Source organism: Jatropha curcas, chromosome 3 (assembly GCF_041381405.1).
Source record: "Jatropha curcas cultivar XTBG-Jc1 chromosome 3, XTBG_Jcur_1.0, whole genome shotgun sequence".
NCBI classification, from domain to species: domain Eukaryota; kingdom Viridiplantae; phylum Streptophyta; class Magnoliopsida; order Malpighiales; family Euphorbiaceae; genus Jatropha; species Jatropha curcas.
The window spans coordinates 19366591-19389380 of record NC_143153.1 but is presented as its reverse complement, the minus strand read 5'-3'; the positions used below and the strand labels follow the sequence as shown (position 1 = coordinate 19389380).

Below are 22790 nucleotides of genomic sequence, written 5' to 3'. Positions count from 1 at the left end.
ATGGCTATATGAGCATGTGTTTTATTTAACATTCGTATCTGAGCCTCAATGCCTTTATGTTCTAATTTGTGAATCAATTAAATGAGTTTAATTGATGTCAAGCATATTAGGTGTAAATATATTTATCTTCATTATTGAGTTAACTGTTAAATTTATTTAATTCATATGTTGTCACAAATATTTTAGATTTGTTCTAAAAATCTTTTTGATTTTTTCCAGATTTATATATTTTTAATTGATTTAAATCTATTTAAATTATTTAATTAGTCATAAAAAATGTTTTTTTTTTTTTGTTACTGTGTGTGAATCAGGACTGTGATGCCCGTTCAATCCCTCATGGTCCCCTTTTTTGTTTCTTTTGTTTGATTTTATATTATTTTATATAAAATAAAAAATAAATAATGAAAGAGATTTTTTTTTTTTTTTGGATAGTGAATGGTGGCTATAGCCCATGGGAAAAAAGAATTATTTAGATTTGTGAAATATTTACGAATCTGCCATCGAGACAGATTCTCTATTTATTTTACGGATATTTCATTAATGAAGATTTTTTTTATTTTCAATTCTGCCATTGGGAACAATTCTGGATAACTATGAACATATCATTAATCACCTTAAATTCAATATTTTTTTATTTAAACTGTTGAAATTAATTTTAATGGCAAAATTTAAATTTTTTTTAAAATATGTATGACCATTAAAACAGGTGTAGTGTTTTTTTAAATTTATTTCTAATATGTTAAGATAATTAAATATTCAAAACTTAGTACTAACCTTTTTTAGAACATATTAGGGACCCAAAAAAACCCAACCGGAAAGTTTGGTTATTGGAATCACACTTTGAGGTAGTGTAAGGATTGCACTCTCTAATGATGAGGGTGTTTTTTTTTTTTATTTGAGGGTTCTGCCACATGGCAGGAATTGTTATGTGGCAGCTCTTGATTGGTTGTGGCTAATAAATCATAATTAGTTTTTTTCGTTCAAATGTTTTTGAAGGTCTAGAAATTATTTTTATTAATTTATTTTTTTTATTTATTGGAAAATTATAGAAAATTATTAATAAGTTTAACATCCTATTTTCTATGATATTATGAATTCTTTAATTGGTTAAAAATTCTAATTTTTTTCAAAAGAAATTGAGGAAAATATTTTAGACCAAATAATTCTTTTTTGTTTAAGAAAATTATGAAATATTTTTTTAAGTATGTCTATTGCTTATATTGGGAGTATTATATATTGATAAATCAATAATTATGCATATGTGTATATTACATTTGATTTATTTGGTAATTTTCTCTAATGTATTATAGAAAATTATGGTTAGAATGTTTAAGAACCTAAAGGCGGCAAGGACTCCAAAACATAAAAGACAACTAGATGAAATTTTAAAACGAATGTGTATGTGATTCGACTAAGCTCGAAAACAAATCCTCATGATCTACAAATTTTGATACCCCATATGGTACGGGTCCATGAAACTTGTCAAGAAATTATATGGAAAAGCGAGTTAAAAGAAAGAAAAAAAATTTTATTTAATGATGCTAAGTTCAATGTATGATCATCGCATTTTAGCTAATGAGTTATCGAATGTATGAAAGGACGAAAATGACACAAGTTTTAGAGGAGTCCATTCCTGTTAGGAGACAATTTTGTAATGATATTTTTTTTTTTTTTTTGGAAAAACTTTAGTAGTTCTTTTTGGGAAAATCTTGATATGTCATGATTGGTTAGTTAGTAGTGAATTGATAATTAATTCTTTGTGAATTACTTTATCATATTTCTTTGGAAATATGAATTAGAATTGTTTTATTTATAGTTTGCAATGCAACTTGGTTAGGATAATTGTTATTTATTTATTTATTCATTATTTATTTGTTATTTTTTGCAATACTAATATTATCTCAGGTTATGTATTGATGATAATTGGAAACGCAGTGATTTGTTGACTCTAAGTATGATGTGAGTTATTATTAGTATGTGCAATTAGGTGAAAAAATAATATTTTATTAGGTATGCATAAAATATTAATAAGAGCGCATAAATATTGTCAATATATATAGATTTTGTGTCTATTCAAATTACAGCTGCTACGAAGAGTATAGTTGCTGAACTAAAGAAAGGAACCAAATTGAATGGTGATAACTATGCGATATGGAGTGTCAAAATCCAATATGTGCTGGAAGAGCAAGAGGCTTTTGAATCTTTGAATGAAATTATGGAACAACCCGATATCAAACAATTAATTATAACAAATTTGTTATAAGAAATATAACAAATAGTAAAAAAAGAAAATACTAAATAATATACTAAATAATAAATAGAATAAATAATAAATAAAATAATAAATAAAAATAATAAATACAAAGAGAGCGCTCTTCTCTTATTTGAAACGCCTTGCGATCTTCAACCAATTCTACGCTTCAATATAATTTCCGGGAGTAAGCGTTATAGCTTGTTTCCAATACTCCGCGGCTTGGTCGTCTATTCAAATAACATCTGCCACGAAGAGTATAGTTGCTGGACTAAACAAAGGAATCAAATTAAATGGTGATAACTATGTGATATGGAGTGTCAAAATCCAATATGTGCTGGAAAAGCAAGAGGCTTTTGAACCTTTGAATGAAATTATGGAACAACCTGAAAAAGGCAACATGACTCAGCATAGCCCAAAACATGATGCTTATCTAGTTTGAAAAAGAAAGAATTCCTTAGCATGTATCACAATGCTAAGGCAATGGATGATGACATCATTTGAATAGATTTTATGTCTATTCAAATGACATATGCTACGAAGAGTACAGTTGTTGAACTAAACAAAGCAACCAAATTGAATGGTGATAACTATGCGATATGGAGTGTCAAAAGCCAATATATGCTTGAAGAGTAAGAGGCTTTTGAACCTTTGAGTGAAATTATGGAACAACCTGAAGAAGGCAACACGACTCAGCATAGGTCAAAACATGATGCTTATGTAGTTTGAAAAAGAAAGAATTCCTTAGCATGTATCACAATGCTAAGGCAATGGATGATGACATCATGAAGGAATTCAAAAGTTTTCAATTCGCTAGGGATCTATGGGAAGCTTTAAGGAACAAGTTTTGCGATGTCTTCGTCACAAAACTTCAATCACTCACTTTCAAGTTTGACACTTATAAGAAGCGTCTTGAACATACAATGAAGCAACATTTAAGAGAAATGTCCAATATGATAAGTGAGTTACATGATGTTGGTAATGTACTGACTAAGGAACAAAAGATCCAAGCTGTTATCCGTTCTTTGCCCGAAAGTTGAGAGCATATGAGGATGCATCTAACACATAATGAGATGATCAACACATTTAGTGATGCTTCGCAACATTTAGAACTTGAAGCTGCTTGGTTTAATGTTATGCAATTAAGTGCAGTGGCACATATTGTAACACTAGCAATTAGGTGGCACTAAGTGTTCTGACAATTTTAGTAATTACTTTTTTTTTTTTTTTGAAAGGTTGGAATAATTGAAAATGCCTAATAAATGGATTTAAAGTTGATTATACTAATTTATGAAATTTTATTTAAAATTGGGTTAAAGAGGTTTGAGACTCGGGTGATTGGTGACCTAACCAGGAAAATATTTTCATTGAATTGTAATGTGTATGGCTTGAAGTGAAATTAGGACCTAGCTATTTATTATATTTAATTAGGACTAATTTTAGACTTAATTAATGTAATTAAATAGTTAGTAGTAAAAACCAAAAAGAGGAAAAATAAGGAAAAAGACAATTAAGGACACAAGGTATAAAGGATTCATTAAGGGCATTTTGGACCTTTGGAATAAAGTGTGGTATTGCATTATGAATCCACTATTTTAATTTGATCTGAATGACATTTCAACAAATTAGCACACTCATTCTCAAGATATAGCCACAACTTTCCAACTGTCAGATCTGAACTTTTTACTTGATGAAGAATAAGGAGTTATGGTAGTTTTTGAAATGAGTCAATTGCAAACTATTGTTGTAGCTAACATGAAAACAGAAATACTTGATGATGTAAAAAATTTTATAAGCACCATGCTTTTATTTTAAGTTGCCAAAAAGTAATTTAAATGTGTGAAGTTATGAAAAAATTGCGGTAATATTTAGCATATCTATAAAGTCAATTTAAGTCAGGATTGCCCATATTTCATTTAAAGAACATGAGCATGAAATTTTCATCAGTACTTAATTAATTTACAAAATTACATTAAATTAGTCAAAGTTGATGAAATTCGTGCTCATATTTACAATGTTTAATGTTGTCATAAAATAGTCTTTTTACAACTAGGCACCACCTTCAATTGTGTTCGTATTTTAGATGAGTACACAAACTGTCACTTATATTTGTGTTCACATTTATAAAGTCAAACACATGGTTAAAAATACACAGAAAATAGTCGTTCAATCATATTTTAAAAACACAAGTTTATTAGATGTCATTTATTTTTTTTGTCTACCACTTTCTCATTCAATAAGTAATTTTTGCATAGATAATAAAGCTCATATAAGAGTTTTTTTTTTTTTTTTTTTTTGTTTTTATCCCGCATCTTTCTAAAAATTTTCATTTAAAGTAAAATAAAATAACCACCAAGTTAAAAAGTTTCTATGCTTATATAAAGAAAACAGAGGGGTAGTTTTTTTTTTTTTTTCTTTGAAAGCGAGTGGAGGGATAGTTAATATTTAAAATTTTCAAAAATTTGGTTTGGGCTAGATTTTGTACCAAAATCCTGTAAAGCCCTAGTATATATAGCGTGCCAAAGAGAAGATCGAAGGAGACCAGAAACAGGAAAAGAAAATGTCGGGCAGAGGAAAGAGAAAGGACGAGGACGGTGCGTCGGACGACAACTCTGAGGGCCACGCGCCTCCCAAGAAAACCTCCAAGACTGAGTCCACCGACGATTCAGACGACATTGTCGTTTGCGAGGTAAGCGTATGTTTACATCTATTTAGTTATGGAGTCTAGGTTTTATGTTTTGATTTATTTTTATTTTATTTTTGTATTTTGTAGATATCGAAGAACAGAAGAGTGACAGTTAGGAACTGGCAGGGAAAGGTTTGGATAGATATTCGCGAGTTCTATAACAAAGATGGCAAGCAACTGCCTGGAAAGAAGGGTACCTCTCTCTCACGCTCTAGGGTTTTAGTTATGTTGTCAGTTTGAATCATGGTTATACTCGTAATCTAGTTCATACATAGATTCAACACTCTGAGAATTTCTCTTTTCCTTTTTCTTCTTTTTGTTAGTTTGGTGGATTAGCTTTTGATTTGATGTTCTACAGTTTATTACTTCAACTTAAAAATTTGAAGTTTTTAATATCATGTCTATAAATTTATCATTCCCCAGTAACACCTAGGGAACCAAGGATATTTCAGTAATTCAAGTTTTGATGCTTTTCTGATTAACTTGAGAAGGGCATATTTTAGATATGGACTACTGAAATGTGCTTTTCCATCTTTGTAACAATATGAATCTTTTGTGTTAACCTAAATATTTGAATTTTTAGTTCTGTGTGTTTACAATTGGGTTCTAATGTTGAAGTAGATTATGATTGAATGAAGCTATATCATTCATGTCCATTTTCTTTCCAACAAAAAAGAAGCTTACTGTGTGGGGGGAATGATTTGACAAAATATATTGTAACAAGGTGATCTTAAGGTATATTTGGGTGAAAAGTTGATTTTCATTGGTGAAGATGTCAATGGAACTATTTTTTTAGGGTTTTGGGTTGCTTGGTGGAATACATCTAGGCCTTCCTTTATCTGCTAAATTCAAAGACAAATCATTCTAGCAACACAATCATTAAGAGCTCATGTTTTATTCTCCAACCTTATTATATATCTGTTCTCTCCAATCTTTAATTTAGGATTAAGGATTTAAATTTTATCTGAGGTAAGAGATTTCTTGAGGCTGGCATAGAATAAAGGGTCAAGTATGATGCAGACAATCATACGTAGGTCTATAAAGAATTTCTTCTTCTTTTTCTTTGTCCTTTTTTTTTTATTTTGTGGGTGTAAATAATGTGGAAAGTGAGAGCATATATTGTCAACTGACAATTAAAAGAGTCATTTTTATTGGCTTCTTCTTTTGACCTAACACATTGGTTGTACTTCCCTTCCATTACTCTTGGGGAAGTTAAAATATGCTAAAGCTAAATCATTTTCTTAAGCGTATGAGAAATAGTCCTATCTTTTTAATTTTCAATGGCGAAGGCGGAAGGCCTGCATAGTATTGCCACTGCAGCCTGCCTTATTTTATATCCTAGTTTCTTGCTTTACATTAAAGACACCTTCCTGAAGCCTTTTTGTAGTTGCTAAGCAGTAAAGATATTACAAAACTAGACATGATCTTTTATTAACTTTATTTCTGTATAATTTGTTGCAAGAAGTTGAAACTTTTTCTGCAACTGTCCAACCTGTTCATAGTTGATGTTCCTTGGGTTGGTTTAATAAGTCCCTGAAGTGATGTTTTGGAACCAAAGCTTCATTTGATTAACTTGTGCTTTTCTTGCTTTGGATGCATGAATTTATTTATTTTCTTTTGTTACGGCCCTTGCACGTTTGGGTTTTTTTGGTGTAACAGAAAAAGATAGTTTTAAGTTCTTCCTAATTTCTTCCTTTTATCTTGTGTTCTTTTATCTTCCTAATTTCTCTCCTTTTGTATTTGGTTCCAGGAATATCATTAAGTGTGGATCAGGTATCTCTTCTTGAACTCAAAGCTCCGTCGAGTGGTTATGAATGAAAAGTTCTAATACTGTTTATGTTCTCTTCTTGTATAGTGGAATGTACTTCGGGATCATGTAGAGGAAATTGACAAGGCACTCGCTGACTCTTAGAAGCTTAGGTGGACGTGTTGTGGGAGTGTAGGATCTTCTTGTTTTGGTTGTAAGAAAGTGGAAAATGGTAGGCAGATGTCCTTTTTGTGTTTGCTTGCAGTTGATTGCTGCATTTTGCATAGGCCCTGTAAGTGGTATGTCTGAATCCCCTTTGTCCAAATTATGGGTGTAGCTATTGTCTGTAATTACTAATTAGTCATTATTACTGTGGTTAGAGGGTCTGCACATTATTACCAAAACTTAATCCATTGCAAGCATTATCCTTATTAAAAAAGTATAGCTACCTCAGAATGAGGTTCCTCTCTAATGTTTTAAGTATGTTAATTAATATCAGGGGTGAGCGGTGAGCCTATGCTCAGGTTTGAAATTTTCAAATCAAATAAATTGAATTTAATTTGAAGAAATCAAACCAAACCAACTTAAAACACAAAACTGATCGGAACTGAGGTTAAGTTTGGTTTTTTGGTTTGGACTTGGGGTAATTATATGGTAAGTCTGAAATAGGCAAAATTTAACCTAATTGAAGCTTAAGTTCAGAAGAAATAGCTAAGTATCTGTGAATAAAACTAAAAGAAATATGAATATTATATTTTAAGTTGTATACATGTTAATACATCCAGATTTTTAAAGAAATATAGAAATTTTTATATTTTGAATTAAAAGAAATATGCAAACTGTAATATGCAACAAGATAACACAAGATAATACAAATTGTCAAAAATCAGCCAATTATCTTTCTAATGTAAGGGAAAAAAAAATAGAAAACATGAAAAAAACATGCAATGATGCATAGTATGCAAGATTATGAAACCTAAAGTGGGGTTAGGACTGTACGTAGGGTACAAATTTAACTCGGTTCAAGTTCTAACCCAAAAATTTTAAATCGAGCTTGGCGGGAAATAAGCATGTTATATATATATATATATATATATATATATATATATATATATATATAAATTCAATAAGGTTTAACAAGTTTTTAAGTTGATCATTATTAGGCTCAAGTTTGATTCAAGATAGATTTTTTTTGAAAATTTTTCTAGCTGAGTTTGAATATCCTCATTTACATCGCAAGCTATGCCTGCGAAAGACGTATTACATCCCTAGCTATGCATACAAATGTCTCCTATCCTTATCTTTGACGTAGGGGGAGGATTTCAATTTAAGTCAAGAAGCATTGAGAGGGTGAGAGATATGAATACTAAGAGAGAGGACTAGACAAAAGGTAAGGTAGGACCTGTCATCTGACTGAGTTGCGGACTTCAATTTGTGAAAAAAGGACTGGATACAGCGGGCGGGATCAGGTCTTTGAACATTTTTGACAATTTTCAAGCACAAAGCCAACCTAGGAACAAGCGGAGATTGCAAAAATGCATAAAGGAATGAGAAAAGGCCATCATTTTTGGCTTTGAAAAATAAAAACCGAATCCAAAATAGAACCCAAATTTTATAAAAGATAAAACTGAATTGAACCAATTTAATCAAATTTCAATGTTTCAATCCTGATTTCCAAGCTTAAACCAAGCAATGGTCACCTGGTTCTCTGGAAGCAACAAGTTCAAGTGGCTTATTTTGTTTTGATATAAAGCTAGGTATTTTGTAACTGGCTAATGAACGCCCGATAGCCTTTGATTAAATTAACAATTATCATGCACAATTAGTAAAATATAAACATGTAATAACATGCCCTGCTCCCCTCTACTATTTTGCTTTGGGACGCCCAATTGGGCTTTTCAATAGCCTTATTTACAGTTCAAAAAAAAAAAAAAAAAAAAAAAAAAAAAAAAAAAACAAAAAAAAACAAAAACACATTGAAAAACTTTACATGGAAGCATACACAATAAAAAACGGTCGATCACTTTCCATCACTCTGCAGCTCATTCTGTGGAATCAAGTTTTGATACAGATGAAAGATGATTTACTGTGCAGGGATATATCCTTTCTTTGAAGCACTTACCTAAGAAACAGAAAAAACAAAAGCACAAATATGAACATGTCAATTCATTGCATTTGAAATTTATAACGCATGGGAGAGAGATTAAAGTGAATGGAAGACAATGTAGTAATCATCATACCTGGTTTCTATAGAACTAGAGAGCAGGAATGCTGAGCGATCCAATGTCAATTACTCTAGGTAATATCTATGAAACGCCATGACATGCAGACATCAGTGAAACAAACACAAAATTGCAGCAACTATTATCTCACATTGATTATAGAGGATTTTACCTCTCCCAGCCGGGCATTGATCTTAAGGGGAACAAAGTCATCGGCTCGTGTCACACCCAAATTTACGATTGCCATAGCAGCACCCGCCTCATGGGCAGCCCTGTGATGTTTGATTTCAGAATAGCATTGTCAGCTAAAAAGTAGAGGGGCAAAAATAAAAAGAAAACCACATGTATCAATCACTTCATTGTACCATGTTATTTGCTAAATAGTAGTAATGTGAGAAAAGGAAATAAAAAATGGGGCTTATGCATCAGAATCTAGGCACTAAATGAACTTAGGAACATAATGTAATTAGCTAAATGATTACATGATGTTACCTTATATTTCGTAACAGCTTATTAAACATATTCTTGGATGTAATGAAATTTTAAGCTTTCATCAGAAACAAACTTCAAAAGAATGTGAAATGCTCTGGGGTTAAAAATGAGAATGAACTTAAATACGTCAGTGAGACAATGCAAGATGCATATTCAGTTAATTCTATCTAGCAATAAAATTTAAAAATAATAATAATAACCTTTTTTCAACTTTGTCAGCCTCATAGAATACTTGCCCCCGATCCACCCATATATTAAATGGGCAGTGCGGGTTTTTATTTTTTACCTGAATTGGGTTCATGCTACATGTATTATATATTTATATATATATTTATAGAGATGATATTACCGAAGCAAATTATATCAAACAGACAAAAATTACACCTTGAGTAGTTTTAGAGCATCCCCTTCTCTTTTTTTTATCAATGTCCATCAAGGATAAAATTCTGGCTATGGAGGTAAAGTTTTTAGAAAGAGTAAAATTATTAAGCTATAGTCACAGTCCAACTTGTGGCTTTAAATGGAAAATCATTCTTGAATAGATTCATGAATAATGTGAGATTATTGGGAAACAATTCCCAATTCCACTTTTTGAAGTCAACCACAGTTAACCCAGATTGTTTTTACTCAAGTGAAGATAATGTGACATTGAGTCATTATTGGGTTGGATTTCAGGTTTTGGAGAACCCACACCGTACCCCAACCCAACCCATGGCTGCCCAATACCTGACCCATGACCATCCCAAAGCCAAATATCATAAAAACGTCATTCAACATTTGAATGGTGCAGCTAAAAGACTTCCTAAGTCTTTCTATTCATGCACTGAAGAAGACACGTGGTCTTCTTTAAACAAAGTCATCTGGTACATCACCTCAAAAAGTAACTGAAAATTTGTTATAATTTTTTTTAAAAGAAATGCAAGCAATGTAGAAATACCTAACGAGTCGGTAAGCTGACATGGTCATTACGGATGATCCCAGTACAAGGAACGCATCACAACCTTTTGCAGCTTCCATTGCTTTGTCTGCTCTATCCTTGGGGACATTATCACCAAAGAAAACAACCTTCAAGATTGTCAAGTGGAGTATCAACATTAGAAAATTTGCTTATTTTTCATTTCTGTGGCAGTTAATAGGAAAATAAACGAACACATTCGTTAGAAAAACAAAAAAGTGATCATTAACACACAGTCAACATGCTTATGTCCACAATATTTGTTCCATATCCACCGCTAATTTCATTCTACCTTTGGAATTGACAAGTATATTACAGGAAAACATATAATTCATAACAGCTGGACAAGCCTATTTATACAAGTGACTAAGTGCCATAACTCGTTACTCAAATAATTCAACTTGAATCTAGGACAGAATTAATCTGTACACCTCCATAAACAGTCCAAACTATGTCCCTAATGTTTAATCCAAACCCATATGATATCAAAAGTTGGACAATTTTCCATGAAAAAGAAAGGCATAGAAACTATATTGATGAAAAGCAATAAACTAACTTCTGGTTGCATAAGCACACAAACATTAATACAAAGGGACAGATTATAGGATGTCATACACAATGCTAAAGCAATGAAGAAAAGTAAATATAAAAAGTTCTATCAAAGCCAGATTAAGGCTGTGTCCCATAACTGATATTTATTTAGTTCATACACCTACTCCCTGATGAGGCCTTATACATTTATCCCTAATAAGAATCATATTTAAAAATCTCATGACTGTGTGTGTATAAAGTTGCTAGATATGTGTAGATCACCCTGTGAACCAGTTAAAAAAAATGAAAACAAAAATGTGGGCTATCATTTATGCATCTCTTTATATCATCATCATCAGGTAATAGCAAGAGGACGTAGTGATTGCATTGGAATCCAGAAACTAAAAACATCCAGACGTATACCATACTGAAACTTCTAATTTATGAAACAAAATCATTACATCAGGTTTGAGCACTCCATTGCATTTTTGGCATGTTGGTATGTGGAGATCTTCTTCCCAGAATTTCTCATCAATCTCAATATCACCATCAGGCCTTTGCTTCATGCCAAAACTTTTGTCTGATCCAGGACTACCATAATCCAAACTTTCAATTGCTGTTGCCCACTGCAGTAAAAGGAACTCATTGGTAGCTTTTGGCCAACACAATTACAATAGTAGCAGCTCAGATCAAAATATGCTTTCGCAGAAAGCTATAAACGGAACGATGAACCATCTGACATTAAAAGGATGAAAACAAGTAAAGCAAAATGTTATGCTGTGCAAGGGCACTACCAGCTTACAAGGCACACAAGCCACAAAATAAGATTTGACTCGATAATTATCTATCCATATATTTTCCAAACAAAAAAGATTTTGATTATCAATAATAAATTTCATTCTAAGGCATGCGGAGACATGCATTTCTAACTTTTAAAAACTTTTTAAACTACTAGTGATTATAGCACAAAAAGAGCTCAAGCTCCTATTACTGATCTAAAAGTTGGCTCACTGGATTTGAGGCAACACCATGGTGACTCCAAAAAGAATACAATTGTAGTTGGAAAGATCCCAACCAGTATTTTATAGGCTCTTTGACCTTCATTTCAACACAACACTGTATAGAAAAATTCAATAGTTGGCATTCGAATGTCTCCTTTTCATTTTCAGATATTCTCTGAGAAACAAAATCTTTCCTATCCTTTATTCTTTGAAACAGGTCTTGAAATTATGTTATGCTAAATTCTGAATCCTGAAGTCTTCATTGCAGTTAGTGAGTATTGTCAGAATGAGAGTGTAATGAATGAAAGGGGGTCATTGACCGAAGAGTTTCATGGTATAGCCAAAAATGCTAGTTTAACTCAAGTGCCAAGGCTATTGAAGCCAAGGCACAAAGGAGAAAAACAAAAGGCGTACACCTAAGCAAAGTAATATACCCTTTTTCTAGCATAGGATGTATTGCAAAATGGAAAGGTTTGCACAAAACCAACCTTTGGATTAAGGTCCTTCAGCTGGTCTTGAAATAAATACCGACTAAAGGAAAACCCACAGTCTAGACAAATGACAGAATACACAGTCCCATGTAATTCAAGCGGGTTGCTCCCAGCACGATGATGTAGTCTGAAACAGGATATTGATAAATTAGTGCCATTAGACTTGCACACTTATGCCCTCAGTACTCAAAGACAAAGGGCCAGCTATATAAAGCTATTTTACCTGTCCACATTTTGGGTAACAATAAAGTTGATCCGACCAGCTTTCTCCAGTGATGCTAAAGCAAAATGAGCTGCACCAGGCTGTGCAGCGGTAAACCGTTTCCATCCAGCATAGCTCCTAGTCCAATACCGCCTGCGGGCTCGACTTGAACGGAGAAACTCCTATTCGTGAAGCATTACAAGGATAAAGGAACAGGTCAAAAACTAAACTTGATTTGCTTTTTCAGAGAAAAATAGAAAAAGGATTCAACAACTAGGCTAGAGTTCAGACTAGTTTGTCAAAAAATTAAAAATAAAAAATAAAAAGGCCTAGCGGCAAAAAAAAACCCAGGCCTTTTTAAAAATTGCAATTATACCAAACCTTCCAAAATAAATCATTTGATCCTAACGTTTAAAGATTCATTGCAATTGTATCCATTTGATCGTAATTGATAATTGAGCTACTACACCTATCACTTTTTTCAATCACTCATCTCCAAACTCAATTCTAGCATAGCTCTTCATCAATCTCTCCTGAGTGGCAAAAAATGATGGTACTTTTGCAATGAATCTTTAAAGGTTAAGTAAAATAGTCTATTTGGAAGGTTTGAGCACAACTGCAATTCTCAAGAATGTTTTGGTTTGCAGAAAGAAATGATACACTGAAATTTCTCTTTACAACTGAAATTCCTTTTTCAGCCTATTTGCATTTGATTGCACATAGAAACAAGTAATTCATCATCCATATGCTACTCTCATGCTTTTTGTTGGGGTAACTGAAAAACTAGCTAAAAGACAAAGAGAGCCTGTTCATCAGAAATTTCTTTTGCACAACCCTGAACCAAGGAAAGAATTTTGATACAATGTTTAAGTAAATTATTAATTACGAAACAACTAATTGTAAATTTTTAAAAGGAAGACAAAGTAATTTATCCAAAATAGTAAAACAAGGCTAATATTGCTTCTCAAATAGAAAAAGAAATGAAATGACATTATATCATTGATTCTGACCAGTCCATAAGTTCAAACCAAACCAATTAAACTGATCTATTATGATAATCACGTCAAGCAATGCCACATCCTCTATCCACAGTGTTATCTAAAACAAAACAGGTTCAGGATTATATTTTGTTCATTTGAGTATATAGTGATGAATTATCCATGACAATTGCTACTACAAAGAAGAAAATCAGTTCAAGTCATAAAAAAGAGGCAGGAAGTTCTTAGCATTTTATTTTGGTTTTAAATAGATGATATCCAACCATTTGTTCAGTTCTGAAGCAATATTAATTAAATTCAAAGAGAATTTAAGTTCTGTTTTCCATATAAAATACTATTTACTTGAACTTCAAAAGCAACCTCACATTTTGTTCAGTGCTCTACTTTCAACCCTCTAGTTTTATCCACTCTTTCTACACCCCTTCTAAATGTTGAATAATGCCAAAAGAGTTAGATATCACGCACATGCCTTCAGATCACCTGATGGGTAATTGGTTTGAAACCAGAACTGTAAGCTCCATTTGGGCTGCAAAAAAAAAAAAGAACTTGATATATTGAGTCTTCTGTTGTTCAACTATCAGTTTAACTCAGCAGATATAAATCCAACCAAAATGCTTTTAGAAAATAATCAGCAACTGATATATTGACTCTACGGAAGTATGAAACTTCAATATATATAATCTTTCTCTCATTTTTTTTTTTTTTATTTGAAATGATAAAACTTCAATTTTAACTCTACAACAAAGAGAGCAAAAAGAACATGAAGAAAGAGGAAAATTTTGACTTGAATGAGGCAGTAACATAAAGAGATAGAAGAGGGAAGTGAAAATAAATTTTAAATGAGGACCAAGCATACAACCAAGAAAACAATCCACAGTTACAACCATATGATAAAATTACTGATTATTGGAAAATTATAGGCACAAGCTGAGAAGCAAGAAAATAAATTCAATTTGAACAATCACGAAATGCCATTTCAGATTATTGGATCAAAAGAACTTGTTAAAAACTAGGTCAGAAAACTAGAACCTTCTGTAATCAGGAATTCCACACTCTGTACTGATTCCAGCTCCAGTCAATACCATGAGGTTAGAGCTGCACAAAGCATCATCACAAATACATAAAACCAAAAGGAAAGAAACTAGCAAGAGAAGAAAATTAACATTTTAATAGAAAGATATATTTACCTTCGATCGAAAAATTGATACAAAAGATTGACATCTGTAATGCTAGGAGGCTCCGAATGAGGAACTATCTTCTTCTTTTCGTTCAAATTACTTGAACTTGAAAGCACATTTTCTTTTCCACACCCAGGAACAGAAACCCGACATGACGTCTGTACAGACTTCACAGAATTGAGCCTTCTCCCCCTGCTAGGAGACAGAACAAAATCTTCAATGGATGAATGAAATTTGCCTCTTACGAAATTACCCAGAAACTTGGTTGGACTCGTAAATGTCTGCAGAGTCAATTTCATATCGAAAAGCGTAAAAATCACGCAAGATACACATATGTATATTTTTGGAGGGAGGAGATAAGAACACTTACAGTTACAGAGAAGGGTAAATGGAGAAGCATGGTGGGAGCTGGCCTGATTTTGGGCGGAGAGATACTACAACGAACTTCGGGAGCCGTTGGGCTCAGCATTAGAAGTGATCAGACTGAGCAGTTGGCTGTTACAGTCGTTCCACGTTTCTGTCTTCTTCGCCGTCCATAACTGTTACCTACAGAATTTAACCTCTACTTGCATGATCTATATTAATATATATCTATATCTTTTTTTTTTTTTTTTTTTCTTTTAAAGAAAAACTTATCTACAGTTTTATGAGGTGGCATGAATTAAACTCTGTAAACATTATTTGTTCACTTTTTTACGGTTTTGTTAGGAAAATCAATAGACCCTACAAGTAAACGACCAACCGCGGAGCTTAAGCCGTACTAAACTACACAGTGAGGACAAGCTTGATCAGTACAATTTTGATTATTAGGGTCACAGTTGTAATTTCGAGAATTATTTCCCCTTTAATTTGTTTTTTTCCTTTCATTCACATTGCAATTGTTTTATTCTTTTCCTAAAATGACAAGTTGATTTTATTATGAAGATTTAAATTACTCTCAATTTGTTTATTCTAATCATGTCTTGCCGCATGATGTTTTCAACACCCGTTTATTTATTTTCTACTTAATCACGATGCAAACATTCTAGAAGACAATTAAACGCAGCTTATTGTGCAAGGATGTGTGAAATTCTGTGTTATGAATAAGCAAAATTACATAGAAAAATATGTTGGAAGAAAAATGATGGAAACCAAATAATTTTTTTTCTCTTTAAAGTTCTCTTTCAAATTTGAAATTATTCATAATAGCTTTATTATTTATCTCACAATTGCTTGATACTTTGAAAAGAACAATGCAACATCTAGTTTCATTAAGGAATTAAATTTTTTTTTTTTTTCCCATAATTTACTCTACCCTCTACATTCCCTTTGCTTACAAAAAATCTATTTGCATGTCACAAGTTTGGCAATTTGATAAGAAGATATATTCTGTTACTGTAATAACTATAATAATATCCTAATCTCGCTCACTATATAGGAGCTTTTGTATACTTTTACTTTTAGAGAAGTGATGTGAATTTGAAACAATTTATAAATTTTATGTCTATGGGGGAAAGCAAATTGTTGCACTCAATCTATCATTGGAATTTAAAAGAGTCAACTTTTCAATAAAAGAGAAAAAATATTTTAAATTCTGCATCAAACCTGCTATTAAAAATGGCAGTCTCTATGCATATAAAAAAAAACACAAAATGTGAAAAACATAAAAACTTTTTTTTTTCAGCCTGTCTTTTTTTTTAGATACAACTTTTTACTGTAGAAAACATAAATATTCAACAGAAAATAAAAATTCAATATTAGAAGAAATTTAATCAGAAAGAGTTTGCTCTTTCTAAGTAGACATGTATCAAGATACTCTTCATTCGTGATAATGAAATGTAATAAAGATAAGATTTAACTAATGTTATATTCCATCGTGGCTTTATCGCGACGGCTCAAATTTGAAATCAAAAAAAGGCTCTTGAGAACTGTTGGGGGAAAAAATATAAACTATTTCGTAGCCAAATAATTATAATGACTTTTTTACTTATTATTTTTGTATCTCTTTTTTTTTTTTTTTTTTTTTTTTTTTTTGTGCCTAAAGTGTAATAGTACTTGAGCAAGGTTCTTTATTTATATATATTTGAAACTTCTCTTTTCTTTTTCATTTTCTTTTTCTATATATATTTTATTTTTCTTCAGCATTAACAATATTTGGCTCAAAATAGACTTTTTTCATTACTTTCTCAAAAGTAGGCTTTTTACATTAATTGTTTTTTGTTAAGGATTAGTTGTACATAGAACTCTATTAGGAGTTAGATTCCTAATAGGTTTATAGTATCTTGTATATATATATATATATATATATATATATATATATATATATATTTATATATATGTGCCTATTGATGAATCAAAGAGAAGAAAAATATTTTTCAATATTAAATTAACATGGTATCAGAGCCTGTGGCTCTTTAAACTTGAATTTTCCCATTTGCGTTGCAAATTTCGGCGTTCTCTCAAAATCCGGTCACTGGATTCCCTGCACTGGCTGTCAGTGTTAGTGACCACTCTAGCGTCACTGTTTTGTCTCATAGCCTACTCCAGGAGTTGCTCCAGCTGTCGACCAACGTTAACTCAAAATCCGATCACCGAATTCCCTGCACGTGGGCCTCATGCGCCGATTGACTTTTCTGCTACAGTACCACTTGTCGGCGCTTCTAGCTATTTTCGGCGATCGAAAATCACTTTCTGGCTTCGATTCTTGGTCATCAGTCTAGTGAGGTGGTTGTTTTTCTGATCCGGCGAAATTTTCGTAGGGGCATTCTTAGTTCTGTCAATTTGGCGTTTCAGGTTATTTTTCGCTCCTGTTTGCAGTGAAAGGCTATTTTCCTTTTTTTTTTTTTGTCTCTTTCTGCGTTGCTAGTAGGGTGTTTAGGTTTTATTAATAATGGATCCTACACCTACAGATTCTAAAACTACTATTATTGAATTGATCCCAGCAATGAATAAAATCATAGAACATAAATTAAAAGGAACTAATTATTTAGATTGGTAGTAAGACAATTCGAATTTATTTGCGGAGTGTTGAAAAAGATGATCATCTAATTGATGATCCACCAACTGATGACACTAGGCAACGTTGGCTCAGGGAAGATTCTAAGTTATTTCTACTGATTCGCAATTCTATTGACAGTGAAGTTGTTGGGTTAATCAATCATTGTGAGTTTGTTAAAGAATTAATGGAATATTTTGAATTCTTGTACTTAGGAAAATGTAATCTGTCTTGTATGTATGAGGTCTGCAAAAGATTTTATCGAGCCGACCAACAAGATAAGCTCCTTACAGCTTACTTCATGGAATTTAACAAAATTTACGAGGAACTTAATGCTTTATTACCTTTTAGTCCCGATGTTAAGGTTCAATAGACGCAACTGGGAAACAAATGGCTGTGATGAGTTTTCATGCAGGTCTTGCTCCAGTTTTTGAAACTGCCAAATCACAAGTTCTTTCAGGCAGTGATGTTACGTCTCTTCAGAAGACATTCGCTAGATTGCTACATACTGAAGGTTCTCATACTCCTTCCCCTTCTGATAGTAGTTCCCTTGTGAGTCGTAATCATGTAGCTAGGCAACCATGAAACAGAAGAGGAGGAAATAACCGTAGTAATGGACCAATCACTCGGGAGGCAAGCATTCTTATCTGCCATTATTGCCATGAACCTGGTCACACTAAACGATATTGCAAGAAATTGATAATAAGCCACCAAGGGTAAATATGGCAACTCAAGATTATGCAATAACTTCTTCTGACAACAATGTAATAATTTCTATTGTGAGTATGCTGAACTCTCTAGATACCGTTCTTCTGAGTCTACTGATTCCTCAATTGCTGCTATTGCCAATTTAGGTACTCCTCTTTCATGTCTTATGTCTACCTCATTAGAGTGGGTTATTGATTCTAGTTGCACTGATCACATGACAGGTAACCCCAGTCTCTTATCCTCATTAAAAGAACTTGAATAATTTAATCATCATGTTACTCTAGCTGATAGGTCCACCTCTCCTGTCAAGTTTATTGGCACCGCTAATCCCATCCCATCTCTTCCATTGTCTTCTGTTTTTTGTTTGCCTTGTTTTTCATTTAATTTACTGCATGTTAGCAAAATTACTCGTATACTGAATTGTTGTGTCAAATTTTATCCTACATATTGTGTGTTTCAGGATCTTTTGACGAAGCGAATTATTGGTAGAGGATGTGAGTCTGGTGGCCTTTATCTTCTGGATGAACCCATTTAGTTATCTCTGGCTTGTGCTGGTGCTCTATCTCCTCTTGAGGTTCATTGTCATTTGGGTCATCCTTCATTGTCTACTTTAAAGAAGTTGTGTCCACAGTTTCAGTCTTTGTCAATTTTAGAATGTGAATCTTGTCAATTTGCCAAACATCATTGTTTACCTTTAGTTCCTCGAGTCAATAAACGAGTTTCATCCCCTTTTGAGTTAGTTCATTTTGATGTTTGGGGTCCATGTCCTGTTATTTCTAAAACTGGCTTTCAGTATTTTGTAATTTTTGTGGATGATTATTCTCGTGTTACTTGGTTATTTTTAATGAAAACTCATTCTGAGATATTCTCTATTTTCTGTTCCTTTTGTGCTAAAATTAAAACTCAATTTAAAACCTCTGTTCGCATATTGCTTAGTGATAATGCTAAAGAATATCTATCTAGTTCCTTCTAATCTTATATGTCACAGAATGGTATTCTCCATCAAACATCTTGTGTTGATACTCCTTCTCAAAATGGGATTGCAGAAACAAAAAATCGACCTCTTCTTGAGGTTGCTAGGGCACTTCTATTCCAAATGAAGTTCCCTAAACATTTTTGGGCTAATGCTATCTCTACTGCATGTTTTTTGATTAATCGCATGCCTTCTTCTGTGCTTAATGGTGCAATTCCTTATAATGTCTTGTTTCCTTCCCCATTGAACCTCGTATTTTTGGTTGTACTTGTTTTGTTCGTGATGTCCATTCATAGGTTTCCAAATTAGATCCAAAGTCCCTTCATTGTGTTTTTCTTGGGTATTCTCGGCATAAAAAAGGGTATCGTTGTTTCTCTCTTGATCTTGACCGTTATCTTATTTCTGCAGATGTCACATTTCTTGAGAATACTCCATTTTTCCCTTCTTCTATGTATAAGTAAGCATGGCCATATTACGGTTCTGGGAACCGGAACCGTCGGTTCGAACCGGCCCGGAACCGTAATCGGAACCGGGACGAACCGGAACCGGAACCGAAAAAATCCGATTCGGTTCCGGTTCCAGCAAATAAGGAACCAGAACCGGCGGTTCCAGAGAACCGGTCGGAATCGGATTGGAACCGCCGGTTCTCCGGTGATTCTAGCCGTTGTAACTGTCAGATCTGGTTTTTTTTTTTAAAAATTTGTTGTGAAATGTCTTAATTACCCCTCCCAACAGCCATAAACGGCTAGTTTCAAGGGTATTTTTGGAAAAATGAATTTTTAGATTTATTATAAATACCTCATTTTATTTACAAATTCATTACAAAAAAATCTCAACTCTCACTACTTACTCTCTCTACAATATACTACACTTTCTACTTACTCTCTCTACAATATACTACACTCTACTCTATATTATTCATTTATTCTTCTCTACTCTACAATCTCTCTTATTAAGTAATTATTCTCTCTAATTTTTTTTATTCAATTTTCCAAATTATATTTTATTATCATATAATGGCAAGTGGAGGAAACTCAAATTCGAGTAAGGGCAAGGGAAAGATTGGAGAATCATCTATCCCTACAAACGACATCTATGATATGATTCCCGACCAATTTAATTTTGAGGGTTATCCAAATGAAAATTTGGATATTCCAACTCAAGAATCTGAATTTAATGAGCAATTTCAAGAAGATAAAGAGCAACGAGCAAAAATTGTTACAAGAGCAAGACAAAGTTCCGACATATTCTCCATTCATTTCACAAAAAAATTCAAATGTGAGAAAATGTACGATGTAATTTGCAATTATTGTGGAAAATCTTATAAATTTGAACAAGCGGACGGCTATGGATCATTTTGGAAGCATTTGGAGACAAAACATCCAACAAAAATAGGAGTTGATCGGTCTCAAACACAAATTTCCGGGTACGCTTCTAACCTTTCTTTATTTAAATATTCTGAAAAAATACAAAAAGAAGAATTAGCAAAAATGATTTCTATGGAACATTTATCTTTTAGTTTTGGTGAAAAAGTAGGTTTTAATAATTATTGTCAAAAAACTTTAAATCCTTCTGCTAAAAGAGTACCAAGAAATACTGTAAAACGAACTATTATTTCTTTATATAATCAAGGAAAAAAAGAGTTAGAGCTTTTATTTTCTCAATTGAAAATTCATGTTTCAATTTGTTGTGATGTTTGGAGTGATCATTGGCAAATGCATTCTTATATGGGTATTACATGTCATTGGATTGATGATGATTGGAAAATTCAAAAAAGAATTATTGGTTTTCGTGTTTTTGATGATAAACATACTGCAAATAATATTTATAGGGTAATTATTTCAATTTTAGATGAATATAAGTTGACAAAAAAAAATTTTTCAATTTCATTTGATAATGCTTCTGCAAATACTAGATCAATTATTGAACTTAAAAAAATTTGTGAACCAAATATTGGTGGTAAATTTTTTCATATAAGATGTGCATGCCATGTTTTAAATTTATGTGTACAAGATAGTTTAAAAATTCTTTAATCTTTTATTTCTCCAATTAAAAAAGCTATTTCATATTTATGGACACATCCCCAAGTGATGAAAAGTTGGGTTAAATTTTGTAAAGAAAATAATAAAAGACCAAAACGTTTTCCAAGGGATGTCCCAACTCATTGGAATTCAACATATGAATTACTAAACGAGTCTTTTTCTTATAAAGAATTATTATGCTTTTTTGTTACTAATAATATTGAGGATATTAATTTATATCCACAAAATTGGGAGATTTGTGCAAAAATTTTAGATATTTTAAAAATTTTTAATGATGCTACCTATAAATTTAGTGGGGTTTATTATCCCACATCTAATTTATTTTTACCTATGTGTATTAATATTGTTACTGCACTCCAAGAATTTCAAAATGATGATTTATTAAAAGATTGTATTTTTTCAATGAAAAAAAATGGTTATCTTATTTTAAAAATATACTACCTCTTTATCTTGTTGCTATTGTATTTGATCCTAGATGTAGAATGGATGTTTTATGTGATTATTTGACTATTTATTATGACGTATTAAATCTTGATGTAGAAGATAATGTTAATATAAATGTAGTAATGCATGAAGTTAAACAAAATATTATGCAATTATATAATGAATTTGTTCAAGTTTCTAGTTCTTCTACTTCTACTTCTTCTCAATCTAATATTCAACAATTTCCAACACAAAGGGTAAGTGGTGTTGGTGTTGCTCAACAAGTTTTACTACAAAGACGAAAAAGAACAAGGGAATCCAGTTCTATTTCTGAATTTGATAATTATTTGACAACTTCTTTTGAGTTTGGTGATGATTATGCAGATACTGATTTTCCAATTTTAGATTGGTGGAGTCGTCACGCAAATACTTTTCCAATTCTTTCTTTACTTGTAAAACAAATTTTAGCAGCTCCGGTCTCCACTGTTGCGGTTGAACAAGCTTTTAGTCAAGGAGGAAACATACTTGATGAAACACGATCTCGTATGACACCCGATTCATTAGAAGCACAACCATGCATGGATGATTGGACCAAGGCCGAACTAAGAGCCCAAAAAAATCCAAAAGAAAATGAAGATTTATTTGATTTATACGATGGGTCCTCAACGGGAACATCAACCGGTGGTGCAAATAGCGATTAAGGTAAAATGGGTGAAATTGGTATAAGGTAAGTAAGAACTACGTGGGCTTTGATTCCTCTAAACCCCAAGAGGATACGTAGGCAACTTAATTTTTTTTTCAAACAAAAAAAAAAAAAAAAGTTCAAGCCCATTTTTTTTTTAAAATTATGTTCAAACTTTAAAAAAAAAAATTCAGTTGAATTTTTTTAAAAAAAAAAATAATTATGTTCAACACT

At 32.3% G+C, this 22790-nt stretch overlaps 2 protein-coding genes and 1 pseudogene across 2 annotated transcripts; 2 read left to right on the top strand and 1 right to left on the bottom strand.

Moving 5' to 3' along the window:
• Nucleotides 1–2776: 2776 nt before the first annotated feature.
• Nucleotides 2777–3441, top strand: LOC149497662 (uncharacterized; annotated as a pseudogene).
• Nucleotides 3442–4773: 1332 nt separating this feature from the next.
• LOC105641917 (RNA polymerase II transcriptional coactivator KIWI) lies at nt 4774–7156 on the top strand. Its single transcript, XM_012226570.4, has 4 exons — nt 4774–4940; nt 5025–5130; nt 6688–6710; nt 6793–7156. Exons 1-4 carry the CDS (start codon nt 4812–4814, stop codon nt 6847–6849), a joined length of 315 nt encoding a protein of 104 aa, XP_012081960.1. The 5' UTR covers nt 4774–4811; the 3' UTR covers nt 6850–7156.
• A 1288-nt stretch (nt 7157–8444) lies between these two features.
• On the bottom strand, nt 8445–15318 carry SRT2 (sirtuin 2). Its single transcript, XM_020682421.3, has 11 exons — nt 15125–15318; nt 14764–15035; nt 14606–14671; nt 14057–14102; nt 12600–12760; nt 12374–12503; nt 11346–11510; nt 10336–10463; nt 9079–9178; nt 8925–8990; nt 8445–8806 (listed from the first exon to the last, which is right to left on the bottom strand). The coding sequence occupies exons 1-10, from the start codon at nt 15221–15223 to the stop codon at nt 8940–8942; spliced, it is 1218 nt and encodes a 405-aa protein (XP_020538080.1). The 5' UTR covers nt 15224–15318; the 3' UTR covers nt 8445–8806; nt 8925–8939.
• Between the last annotated feature and the right edge of the window lie 7472 nt (nt 15319–22790).

Bases quoted from the DNA above. Each gene is read 5' to 3' on its own strand.
- SRT2 (XM_020682421.3), bottom strand. From the start codon at position 15,223: ATGCTGAGCCCAACGGCTCCCGAAGTTCGTTGTAGTATCTCTCCGCCC. The intron at 12,504-12,599 runs GTAAAATAGCTT...ATCCTGTTTCAG, and splicing joins GTTACCCAAAATGTGGACAG to ACTACATCATCGTGCTGGGA. The intron at 11,511-12,373 runs GTTGGTTTTGTG...CTTTTACTGCAG, and splicing joins TGAAGGACCTTAATCCAAAG to TGGGCAACAGCAATTGAAAG.
- LOC105641917 (XM_012226570.4), top strand. From the start codon at position 4,812: ATGTCGGGCAGAGGAAAGAGAAAGGACGAGGACGGTGCGTCGGACGAC. The intron at 5,131-6,687 runs GTACCTCTCTCT...ATTTGGTTCCAG, and splicing joins GCAACTGCCTGGAAAGAAGG to GAATATCATTAAGTGTGGAT. The intron at 6,711-6,792 runs GTATCTCTTCTT...CTTCTTGTATAG, and splicing joins TATCATTAAGTGTGGATCAG to TGGAATGTACTTCGGGATCA.